The 13,417-nt window shown below is 34.7% G+C and overlaps 1 protein-coding gene across 1 annotated transcript in view; it reads left to right on the top strand.

The window, feature by feature from the left end:
- The first annotated feature begins 2,683 nt into the window (after nucleotides 1–2,683).
- Nucleotides 2,684–13,417, top strand: part of LOC119079459 (calcium-dependent secretion activator) — a 38,183-nt gene continuing 27,449 nt past the window's right edge. The window contains 5 exon segments of the mRNA XM_037187386.1: nucleotides 2,684–3,469; nucleotides 11,121–11,693; nucleotides 11,764–11,884; nucleotides 12,372–12,539; nucleotides 12,645–12,820. Of these exon segments, the coding sequence (XP_037043281.1) occupies nucleotides 11,296–11,693; nucleotides 11,764–11,884; nucleotides 12,372–12,539; nucleotides 12,645–12,820 (863 nt within the window). The 5' untranslated portion in view covers nucleotides 2,684–3,469; nucleotides 11,121–11,295.

Raw genomic sequence — 13,417 nt, forward strand, 5'->3', positions numbered from 1 at the left:
TTTTAGCCCCGTACGAAGTATAAAGGGGCTTATAGCATTACGATGCCGTGTGTAATTGATGGAATTCGAAGCAGACGGATCCGCAATAAAAAATTCGTAAGTTAGGGCCGCCGGCCGCCTAAGGGTTTTAAAGTCTTTTTTGGTAAATCAAAAAACATTATTCAAATTGGGTGAGTGGACCGAGTGTTAGGGCCGTAGAAGTGAAAGGCTACTCGGCCCTAAGTGTATTTTGCATATGACTCGAGTAAATTTTATCCGATTTTCCTAATTTTTGTTTCATTTGGAAGGTAATCGAAGGCCGAATAGAATGTTGTTGAAAAATTTTTAAATTTGGGTCCTTGGACTGAGCCCGGTACTAGGTCCTATGTGTATATATAATATACTTAATAAATTACAATTTTAAGTCAATTTGAAAATTCATTTCATAATAATTTTTATCTATCTAGGTGAAATAATAGCAGTGAAAAAGTGCAATTATTTCGCCGTCGGTAGATAAAATAGCGTATTTACCTCTGTCTAAATGTGTCTAAATAAACATGTAATAAACATGTGGACAGAGGCGAATAATCTACTATTATTAAGTACGTTTACGGGCGTAATAGGCTTACGGTCAAAGTAGGGCGACAGACGCACTAGGGTCACATTCGCAATAGATAAACGGGTTCGTACGGGGCTCAGTCGCAGCAAACGCTCCGACTGTTCTGATGGCTCGTTTTTCAACCAAATAGTATAATCGTGAATAACGAAAGCTTTTTAGCGTAAAGTTGTACAGGCGTAAAGTTGTAGGTAGTCTTCAAGTAGTGGTACGGTATACGCAATTGGGTACATGCGATCGGATACGAGAAAAGAACTTCGTGCTCTTTTTGAATTATTTAAATTTCGGCATTCGTATTATCGATTTTCCACTTAGTATACCGACTAGACATGTTGACGCGATTAATGATTGACAGTCTGAATGGAATTGTAATGTTGATTGTTGATTATCTGTCGATCATTTCGGAATAATATTTTGCTGTTTTGTTATTTAGACTAGTCTTTTGTTTTGAGGTTTGGAATCCCTTCAATTGAAATGAACATTTTACGCTGAAATATCAGAGTCCATTTTGATTATACGGGAACGGCACACGCGTATTAATTCATATTCAATGGATGGATAGAAAAACCTACTCCCGGAAAGACTAATACATAGATGGTAGCCATAAGCCATATACACACATGCACACATTGCTCTGTAAACAAACTTTCATTTTTTTTTTCATAAAGTTTTTAAGCAATAAGGCTTCCTGTAAATTTTATTTTTTAACGGAAATGAAGTTAATTGCTACTTGTGAGCAAATTAATTACATTTCTGTACTACTAGATACAAGCCACAAGCATCAATTAATATGATAATGTGTCCTTCCTCTTCACTCCACGCAGAACGTAAGTTACAGGCACCCTTGTTGATTTAAACTTTTTTTTTCATTTTTCTGTTATTACTGAATGGAATAACGTTTTTTTGGAATGGGATATGCTGGAAATTTCGAAATTTCTTTCAGCTATGGCTTTTGGTTTGAGATTCAAATATTCACTGAAAAATCTTAAGATTGGTTTAGCAGTTTCATTATCACATTTCCCCAATCTATACCTAGCAACATCTCCTCATTAACGCATGTATCCAATTAAGTCAGTGGAGCTCATTTAAATTTTTCTATTTGTTCCCATAAAGTAACCGAAATTGCTGTGCGCCAAAAATTCAAATGATATGCCTCCATCTACTCAGAGAAAATTTTGCTTAATCTAATGGATTTTGGTTTATGTTTTATTGCAGCAATAAATTAATAGAATAACGACTCCAGAACCCCTTATTAAGCAAAATGAAAATCCTAGTCTGGCCACTTTCGCGCGGCTGTATAATATAATTGTAATTAAAGCTTTATATTTTCCACAATCTCTCCCAACCACTAGAAACCATGCAAATGGAATTATATATTTTGCTGATAAAACTTAAATATAGAAATTCATCATTACGTCCCATTCGGATATAGTTTTGGAAAGTTTACTCCGAACTGGAGTAGGTGGGGGGATAGAAATTAAACGCTTCCTTGAATAAAATGTCTTTGAAGATTTTGTTGTTGGTGAATATTATTTATAATCCTCAGTAGGTTTTCATCGAAGATATTATATTTGATGTGAATTAATAAAAAACTAATGAAGTGTAATGTTTTCCTCATTCATACCATGTTCTTTTCTCTAGCACGGTCGAACTTATCCCCTAATTTTATACAGCCAAATACTCAGTGTCAGCAGACAATATCCATACATATATACGAACATTGTGAGTGTGTGTTGAGAACTAACACCACTAACGCAAGCTAGAAACTAGTAGGGTGATTGAAGGGGTTGGAAAATCGTTTTTCAGTAGAGTAGTAGATGAAGATTCACTAATTGTATCAGTAAAATGTCGATACGCAATTTTATGGAATATATTTGGAAAATAAAATTCGAATTTTCAGTTTTATACATCTTGCATTGATTTATACGCTGCGGCATTTTCCGAACTTCTAACATGAACTTTTGTCATACGCATCACCACCAACAACAACAATACCCCCACTATAGCAAAGACTGAAAAAAATCTATTTTTCTTTGTGGGCTGTTCTGTTGGATAAGCAAGTAGCAAGAAAGCTTTTTGTTTCGTTCCAGTTCAATTTATATGTTAGTTAGTAAAGCTCAGCTACGGTGCTTGGACACACACATAAAAGCAAATAAATATAATCGCCCGAGTATATTTAATACGAGGGAGAGATACTGAAATACCAAAAAAGAAAAATGTAATTTTGTGATTATTGTTTCGTATTTATTAATCCAGTCAACTAAATAATATTATTTGGGAACATCAGAGAAGGTTCTGTTTTCCTATGGAAAAAAAACGAAATGTGTGTTAGCGTTTGATGTGTGTGCAAAAAAGATATTTTTACTCGAGTTTTTCATTTTAATTTTTCTCTGATACGGAAGAAAATTTTCGTTCCTTTTTGACTAGTGGAACATGGCATAAATGTGCAATAGAGTAATACCCCTTTTCGCACTTCGTTCAATCGATGAAAAACCCCCATAACCAGGAATTTGGACATTTTTTTTTCTTCATCGTTTTGACCTCATTCCAAAAAGTGAAATTATTGTTTGAATGCGAGTCTCATTTTTACGTTCAAAAAAACTCGTTGCTATCCGACTGATAAAAAGCCCCCGAAACCTCGCGTTGAATAATTCAAGTTTAAAAAAGGAATAGAGAAGAGGAACAAAAAGACAATTAAAACGCCAAGTGTGTGGCATAACCCAACAGTGTTTCGTTTGTGATTGTGCTTTATCATCGGAAAATTGAATAATTTTAAAGGTCAAACTTTGTGTTTTCGAAGGCACCAAAGTGTAAAAAGAATATCATTTTTATCGTATTATGCAACTGGGATAGGAGAGTGGATAATATATAGCGGTATGTATTTTCGCTCAAAACGGTAACCAATATTCATGATTTCTTATATATTTATGTTGCCAAGTTGTCACTATGGTGGGATGTGAATCAGACATTTATACGCTTTTTTTATCGATTTGTTTTGAAAACGGAAACATTAACATAGAAAATCAATGAGACATGCCTAATTTGTCATAAAAATCAATATCTAAGCTGTGTATGTTGTGTATGATGTATATATAATAGCAATAGGTGCATTAAGCTCACATCCTGGCACTCTGTTCGTTTATCCATTCAAATAATAATATTGCCGGATATTGGCAAATTAAACATTTATTATTAAATGAAAGAAGTCCTCCTGGATACCATTAAATATGGTGTACGAATACGTACACAACGAACAGTTGAGATGGAAGTAATACAATTTTTTCTCGTCTGCTACTTGCGCTGCTATCCATTTCTTTTATGGAATTAAAATTACTCTAATTGGAACAGCCAAGAGTTGACTGCAAATGTAATGCAGTTATCATCTGCATTACTAGGGGTTAGTTGACACAAAAATATTGTATGAAAAACCACTTCCCAATGTCACAGGCCGAAAATAATTTTGGATTCAACTCCCTGGAAAATAGTGTCAAAGGCCCATAGAAACGGGAACATTCAAAAATGTAAATTTGGTTTAATTTTTCAAATGGTTTGGGGGTAGAAAGTTGATGCCTTTTTGTCAACCTTGAACGCGTAAAATGGTATTGTGAGTGTTAGGTATGTAACGTACCGAAAATAAGTAGCTAAGCAGCCAACAGAGTTTTTTTTTATTCGTTGTGATATTATCTCTCAACGATTTATGTAAATGGTTGTCATACCTGCATAATAAATGTGAAATCACAATTTTCCGATGTTAACCGGCAATAAATTCAGTGGTTTGGTGAAGTCTTTTAAGAATTTCTCGTATTTCTTGCACGTAATTTACATTGATCAACGCGAATAAACCCGAGTTTGACTAACCATTAGGAAATTCGATAGTTCCATCTAATTCCATCTAGTTCCATCTTGTCAATACCATAAATGCTTACAGAAATCAACAAGTAAGGCAATTTTCCCTTTAAGCATTTGCGATCTATGACAAATGAATGATTTGTGAAGGAATAAATATTTAGTACCTGGCTCATGCGAAAATTGACCCTGCGACAATGAATAATTTCCTTTCGACTATTTTCAGGTAGTTTTTTTCCATTACGATCCAATAGATACGAGCCATAGCACTGCTACTAGCATTGACGTAGAAAACTTTCTGAGAGCAGTGCTACATACGTCCACTATTTTACTCAGCAAAGCAAAACAATGACTGTATGAAACAATGTCCGAATCCTAATTATCCTCTTAGGGAAACACTTCGTTCAGTGAAATATAGTTCAGAACAGCCCAATACAGCCCGGCTCCGGTGAACGTACTCACTTTATATGTATTTGGCTGGGCTGAAATTTCGTTTTTAAAAAAGCTAGATATGTACAGAAATTTTCCTAGAGCAACGTTCATGGAACTTTATCTCATCTATTAACTGACCGATCTCAGAGGCAGACGAGTCCAAGTCAAAGAACACGGATTTACTTTATATGAGAAATAAATTTTATCTAATTTCAACTTAAATTAAGTTGAACTGAAAATTATTGTCTATTGCTTCATACTTAATTCTTTGCGCTCGATTTTTGTGTAAAATAACTTCACTCTGTAAATATCCATGAAATGTTTGAGCAGTGAAGTTCATAAAAATAGTCACAAAATGGGATAGAATCTCTATAGCTTTAGTTTTAAAACAGCCTTCGCCACTAGTTAGTTGATAGGCTGGGCTGGAGCTGGAGCTGGAAATCGACCTGAAAATCTTCTAGCAGATCTAATTTTCATACTTAGAACGTTTTTTTCTCAGTCATCTTATCAAATCGAGTGTAGCCAATAGTTATTTGTTCAACGAGGGAAAAAAAATTATAAATTTCATTTCGAGGTTTTGGAGAGCGTATTGAGTGTCAAGTGTCACCACGGCTGAGTAAAATAAACCAGGCAGGAGCGGTTCATTTTTTAAACGTCATATAAGGGATCTAAAACACTATATGAAAATGAACTCAAATGAACACTCTCATAAATTGAATAATTTTATTCGCAAAATATAAGTCTACTTCTACTGATTGATTCTTTTGAAAAACAGCTTACCGAAATCGGACGCATTTTCCAGTGGACTTTTTATATGTGCCTAGAAAGGTATTCGACCCTAAAAACCAAAACCACTTTCAAAAAAATTCTTCGAAGCTTGTGTGGCTGGTGAAAGGTGAGCAAAAACCGAAAAATTGCAATTTTCTTACAAAAATTTCTCCAGTTGCACGAGACGTACAGGGTCGTGTAGGGTGTCATTAGAAAGGTAATCACACGTACTATTGAGCCGAATAGGGACTTATTGGGTTTAAAATTCATTGACACTGAAATATGTGCAGTTGAAATTTTCAACCGAAGACTTACACTGTTTTACTCAAATTTCTCGAGGTACACAAAACGTACATGGTCGTGTAGGGTGTCATTTGACAGGTAATTTAATGTGCTTTTGTGCCAAATATGGTCTTATGTGGTTTGGATGCATCCACGATGAAATAGAAGTTTAAATGTTTAGGTGTACATATTTCCTCATAGATGCATCCAAACTTCATAAGCCTCTATTTGGCCCAAAAGCACATTAAATTACCTTTCAAATGACACCCTACACGACCATGTACGTTTTTTCAAAAGAATCTAGTTAGATTATTCAAGTCGCTTGTCAAATCAAGCGCTGCTGCCTGGTTTACTTTACTCTACTGTGAAAGTCACCCAAGAAAACGCAATTTTCAACTAAACAACGTTTTTCACAATAAAGAATGTCGAAGTTTCAGTAGAGGCGAGAAAATGACTATAGGGCCAAATAATGACAAAGAAGAAAATGTTGCGAAAGGGAGAATCATTAGTATATGTAGAAACCACAGATAACATGAACTCATCTGATGTCGGTTATAAAGAATAATCACCAGTTCAGTGAATTGATAATTATATCTGATCATCCCAACGATTCTTTTATGACTAACAAGAAAATTAATATGATTATGATCGACATTACCTCTGCCATTATTAACCTTGCTTCTTGTCATTAAAATTACTATTTACGGACATCTGTTATCGACAAACACGTCAAAAACTATAATGAGATCTACCAACATCGTCTTTTAAAGCTAATCAAATGTTGAAGCGAATGATGTGAAAGATTTAATTCAGATTCAAAAAGGCCTAGATCAAATCAAGTAATAGATTCGATAAAGCTGTACTAATAATATGCTTGTCGTTTGTCAACAGACAACGGTGTTGATATCAAAGAATAGTTGGTTTTAAACGTTAATTTCGTTCATAATTTCAAAAGATAAGAACATTTTTCTGCCATCAACCGACATTCTAAAATATTTGAAATTATTCGAAAGATTTTTAGGTTTTATAACTCCATGCATTGCATAGCTTGTTGCTTTCTCAAATATTTTGTTTGTTGTGCCCCGAAAATTATATCAGCTAGTTAAGTAGGTCACACCCGGTTTTCAACACTTATTATAATAATGGGAACCGATAAAATGAGACTGGTTTTCTCCTCGAATGCTACATTTCGAGCTTACGCTTACACAAACGCGAATGCATGAACATTTTCAAATCGAATTCGTGTCGTTGAAATTAAAACGTCCATTAAGAACTCTAAATATTTTATCACCCCTTTAGATATTACAGTACACCCAATAGAATCTGTGAAAGAATATCCCGTACAAAAATCTATTACGAACGGATTAGAAGATGCTGGGTGAATGAAAGATATATCACGATTATACAGCTTCGGTGCACAGAAATAGAATCAACGCCGTAAATCCACTTCCATGTTATAAACCTTAAATTGATTCTTATTGAAAATCTATAATTCCATTTCGGATAAGTCAATACAACGTTTCAATTTAATTGCTTTGCTCGTATTTTTAACTTTTCTTCGGTAAATGCAACGGCATATTTCACTGTCAATAGAGGGAACATTCATAAATACCGTTTACCTTTTCGACCATTAGAGTTAGTACTTATGAGTAAGTGTAAATGGCTCTTAGCTTTTCGACATGTAATTGAAATGAAAATTGGTACATGTGGGACTCGAACCAACAATATTCACCTTGCCGGTTTCGACCCTTGGTAGAGCTATGTTATAACTTCTTATTCCTACCAGATAAAGTGGTTTCAAGGATCTAGGTGGATATTTCACGAGACGGCATTTCCTCGAAATACCATTTTGTAATTGATTCAGCGTCAATACTGTAAAGAACGGTTTTAGGATTCGTGTGAATTGGTTATTGATCCGAGACATCGTCTCGGAGACGAAGATGAGTTCAATAAACCAGAAAGAGCCGTGCTTCTTCAATTTTTTAAGCTGAGTAATCTAAAGGATTTTGTACGCTGATGGCCTGAAACATGAAAGGTACCGTTTTCAACGCATGCACTTTATATATTAATATGTCTCGTCTACTCCTTCTGGCTATTCACGACTCACGACTGATGGGTTTTATGGATGTGCCCGTAAGGTTATATTTGTTCGCCGACTCTGAATTTCTTTAAGAAAACGATAACAAGAAGGGACTACCAATGCAAAATTGAAGTGTACACTTCGATGGATATACTTCTGGTATACATCAACATTACCGATATTAATATGCTCGCACTTGAAAGAAGCGATATTTAATCATGAAAATTCCATTCGATTCACTATGCAATCCACTGTATACACAAAATACTATACTTTCATTCGTACACTTATACGTTTTTGTTAGATAAGAAATAATCAATAATTCTAATTACGTTACCTACAACTAACTCGCTCATTTACCATATGGATCAATGTTATGCATATTATTATTATGTGGGTGACGAATGGTGCTGTTGTTTTGCGTGTATTATATGAATTTTCACTGGTTTTTACCATTTGTAGTTTATGTTTATACCGTAAATTAACAGTGCAGAAACCATAAATCAAATAATTTGCAAGGGTGCGTCTACTGTTTGCTATATACTCATTCACAGCCTTTTTCAAAACCTTCATCTGTTATTGACAATTACGATGAAAATTAATAACGAGCTTCAGTTATTGTGGGCTTATTTTGAAAAACGTTGAAACTAATGAAGTAAAAGATTCGATTTCAATTGATTAAACAAACTTATATCAAATTAAGTAAATCATTAGACAATTTTGCCAGTGATATGTCTGCCGTATGTAATGTGGAAGGTTCATGAAAACATTCATTCATTTTCTGCTTCAGGGGACATTAAAAAAAACCGACCCGCTATTTTTATGGATCATTTTGATACCTTAATATACTCCATTCATACGGAAGGACCAGGGCCTATTTTTGGATTTTTTTTGGAAATTTTTTCAAAAAATTGCCAAAAATTTCCAAAAACTGCGAACGTCCAAAAACCGAATTTTTCCATCATTTCGAACTGTTTTGCCAACTCCTGAACTCAGCCTTGCGTTTTAGCTGACTCTCAATTATCTTGTTTGATTCTTGGCACTATCAGCTTTCAAATGAAGTCGAACATGATTAATTAATAAAAGAAAAATCCAAAATAGGCCCTGGGAAGGACTGACTGATTTTCATTCAGATTCATACAAATAAAGGGGCACAAGGTATTGGGATAAAAATTAATTATTTCACACAAAATGTTTGTCTGAATTTGCAAGTATGAAGTATCTCTCAGCTGTTTGAATTTATTCGGTATAAATAATAGCAAAGTCATTTCTGTAAGGTTTCCCCCACAGTACGAACCTAAATACTGTAGGTAGTTTCGGGTGAACATAATTTTGGTCAAATTCAATTTGTTAGATCGAAACATATGCCAAAAATTAGCTATTTTGCTAACATGTGCCTAATCGAATGTGCCTAAAATTCCAGTTAGCAACAAGATTTTATGTACAGAAGTGGGATCTTCATTTTTTCAAACATTACTTTTGCGCACTAGTGCAAATAGGTATTTGATAAGTTTTTTAAAGTTTTATTTTTTATTTTATTTTTTATTTATTTTTTCTATTTGATAAGTATTTCCATTCATAGAGGAAATAAAGCGAGCATTACACCCTCGATTATGCTTTTACCACATACAATGAGTTGTTATCGTCATTGTAAACCAGAATAAATCTCCATGTAATCATTAAATCTGCTACTTCTTTTGTTTAAAATATCGTTTAATGTTTGATATGAAATCCTTTAATAGTAATAATAATCTGCCTTAACAACCTTTCGAAGGGATCAATCATAATTTAACTGGTTACACTGATTATGGTTCTACTATCAAATCCTTTACTTCCTTCCAATTGTTGTAACATTTAACATACATTTTGCTACTGTTCGTTTCTAAGCTAGTCTTTATACACCTTTTTGAAGCAAGGTAAATTTTAAGAATCTTCTGCAATTTAAGGGTCTCAAATATGCATACCACTGAATATTCATAAAAATGAACTTCGGGGTCGTAAAATAGTGCTTTAGTTTATCATAATGTACCTGGAATCTGATTCAGGTATTTCTACATTGAGCAAACGATTCGTTTAAATTTATTGATTTCATCGTACGATTCTTCTATTGTGCATGGAAATAAATTCAGATTGCATACTAAAAACGTTTTACGTTTCGAATTCTTATTCGTAACGTAGCCTGTTGCTGGCAAGAGTTATTTAAGAACCGATAACAGAAAAAAGAACGTTTCGCTTAGTTTATTAATTGAATGGAACACTTGCAGATAGCTTTTAATAGACATTTATTCAGTTGAGATCTTTTTTTTCTCACCAATAAAACTTCCACCTTTGTACTGCCACTACCAATTATTCACATGATAATTATCGTTCTGTGTGTGCTCCACATTATATGCGTTCGTTTGTTTTTTTTTTGTTTTTTTGTTATACGTATTTGATTATATGCATGCGAACATTTAAAGGTGATTTATATATAGCCTGGCTGGCTCCACCATATGTATGTTAAAGTGAAAGATATCGATAGCATTAGGTTAATTTGTGTATACTCAGCTCAATTTTGTACAACTTTAGCTACCAATTAGTTATGTACACCATTTATGCTGGTAAAATATTGATAACAGTGGTGTGTATGGTGGAATCAACAGATAGACAATTTATATATATACTGCCTCGCCCGCTCGCGCACTTATCGATGTGAAATATTGAGTTGTAATGGTCGTGATTTAATTATTTAAGTCATAACGTTTGAAGGGTTGCAAGTGAAAATTCATTAGGTAACCACTATGGGTCATGCGGCTGTAACGAGATTAATTTGTCGATATAAATAGCGCAATATTATTGAACTGAATAATGAATATATGCTCTATGAAATCATAGTTTGAATAATCTGTTGATTGATGCACAATATTCGTTACACGACCGAATAACCCCAGTTCTTGTCATAGAGGTGATATAGGTGGAAAATGTTCGAATGTTCTCGAATGAAGTGGCTCTCTAGGCATGTATGTAAGTTTTTCTTTTAGTCCTTGGACGCAGTGTTGTCCTATCTACAAAAAAATCGACAAACTTATTCAACCGAAAAGTAACTTCGTGGTAATGAAATGAAATTTTCTTTTCCAGATCACCACTAAGTGCCAACAAACAAAATCAACTTTACAAATAATATCCGCCCACGTTATTTATTGGTTTAAATAATGGCAGCTCAATTAATTTGAAACGAAGCATAAAACCTAAATTCTAATCAAAACTAAATTGCTCAGTCGTGTTACCGTAATTAGTTGAACGCGAACACGAAATGATTGATCCCAGTTCAAGCGAAGAAGAGAGTGATGAGGATCAAGGAGGAAGAGGAAGTGGGAAACATTCAACACCAAATCACCATCATCCCAAACATGCATCACATCCGAAATCCGCGTCTGGACCCGGCGCCAATCAACATATGGCTGGTCCAGGCGGTGTCGGTAGACAAAATTTGCATGCGACTGGTGGTGGCGGTCATGATGGAGGTAGTATGTCCGGAAATGCGATGGGACCAGGCGCAACCGCTGCACAGCATATGAGTCATCATACAGCACCGAATCATCAGCCGCATCACAGTCATCCGAATGCAAAGGAATTACAAAATTCACATTTGCATCATGGTGGTAGTGATACGTCCGGTAGTTTGGAAGTGCCGAATAATGCAATGCCGAGGTATGAAGAAGGGGGAAATGATGTTGTCAAATTCACTGACTAACACTGCATTTTCATTTATTTCGGACAGTGGTGCTTCACAGGAAACTCTTAGTCAAAGCGTGGGCTCATCAAGAGCCAATTCCTTACCTAGACCAATGTCGCCTTCTCCGTCCGTTGCAAGCGATAAAAATAACGGCGGTGATTTACATGTAAGTTCAACCATGTTTGAAATATAATTCTGATGCCACGCAATTTTAAGCTGTTGATAAATTGATCCCATTATTTGTTCGGTGTCATTTGAATATTGGTCAAACGTTGGAAAAAATCGGGAGATTAAATGCGAAATTTTCGTAAAATAATTTCCAATGAAAGCGGAATTAAAATCGATCCATCTTCCATTAACAATAAATCATAGCATGGGACAATTTGTAAGATTAAAAACGAACCTCTAATAAATCATAAATTCATCATAATGAAGCTATGAAACAGTTGCTTCAGTGAAAAACTTGAACACAAACTTTGCATCCACCATCTGGTTCGCGTTTCATTTTAGCGCAAAAAATTCCATTCAACGTAATGAAGTTGTGCTCTCAATTAATTAATTGTTTGTAATCATCAACAACCTTGTATCTGACCTCCCTACTTGCTTGCGACACTTGTAGTACATCCAATAAAAACTTTACGGTTGCTCAACAGGAAAAACAAGAACGCGAGGAAGAGGAGCGTAAACGACGCATTCAATTGTACGTGTTTGTGTCTAGGTGCATATCGTATCCGTTCAATGCGAAACAACCCACAGACATGACACGTAGACAAATTAAAATTACAAAACATCAACTGGAAACGATTACATCCCGATTTCAGGTCAGTGAATTAGAATTTGTATGAAGGCGTGTATGATGCCAGCAATGGCTTAAATGGATTACTGTACAATTTGTGGCGTTTAATGGTTATGGTTTGGTTTTGTAGGCCTTTCTGAAAGGTGAAACGCCAATTATGGCGGACGAGGCATTCCAAAATGCTGTACAAAGTTATCACGATGTTTTCTTAAAATCGGATCGTGTAGTTAAGATGGTTCAATCTGGTGCCTGTTCGCAGCATGATTTTCGCGAAGTATTTCGAAACAATATCGAGAAAAGAGTGCGGTAAGCTGGCAACATTATAATTAGCTTTCCATTAGATCTGACGGAAGAAAATTCTACAAAATAATTGCAATTGAAACGATGGTTGGTCGGCAGATTTTGTTGTAAATAATTCATAATTCATTTTGTAGAGCTTATCCAAAAAGAGTATCTAGACCTGATTTGCAAGTGATTTTAATTGGATTTTTTAAGGCTGCATACAGGCGTATAAAGACGCATCCAGATTAATTGATTCGAACCGAAAATCGAGACAAGAAAAAGTGACACAGTCCTGGAAAATTAGACATTGAAAAGCGATTAATTGATTTTCTTTCAAATAAACTTCGTATCTAAAACTATTTTCAACTTTCAGAAACAACAAGTATATCGGCTTGTATTTACAAAATCTAGTACTCCATTTGTTTCAAGTAATTCGTTGCGCTTGAAACGAGGTCTAGTACTTCAATTGTTTAAACATATATTTTTCAATAAAATGATGGAAGTCAGGGTTGATTGGTTATTTTTATCATCGTTGTCGATAACAGATGACGATGTCACTATTCGTGTGTAGTTATTTCGGTATAGATAGTGTCTTTTTGGGTTTAAAATTCACCTACACTG

The sequence above is a fragment of the Bradysia coprophila genome, unplaced genomic scaffold (assembly GCF_014529535.1).
Source record: "Bradysia coprophila strain Holo2 unplaced genomic scaffold, BU_Bcop_v1 contig_324, whole genome shotgun sequence".
NCBI lineage: Eukaryota > Metazoa > Arthropoda > Insecta > Diptera > Sciaridae > Bradysia > Bradysia coprophila.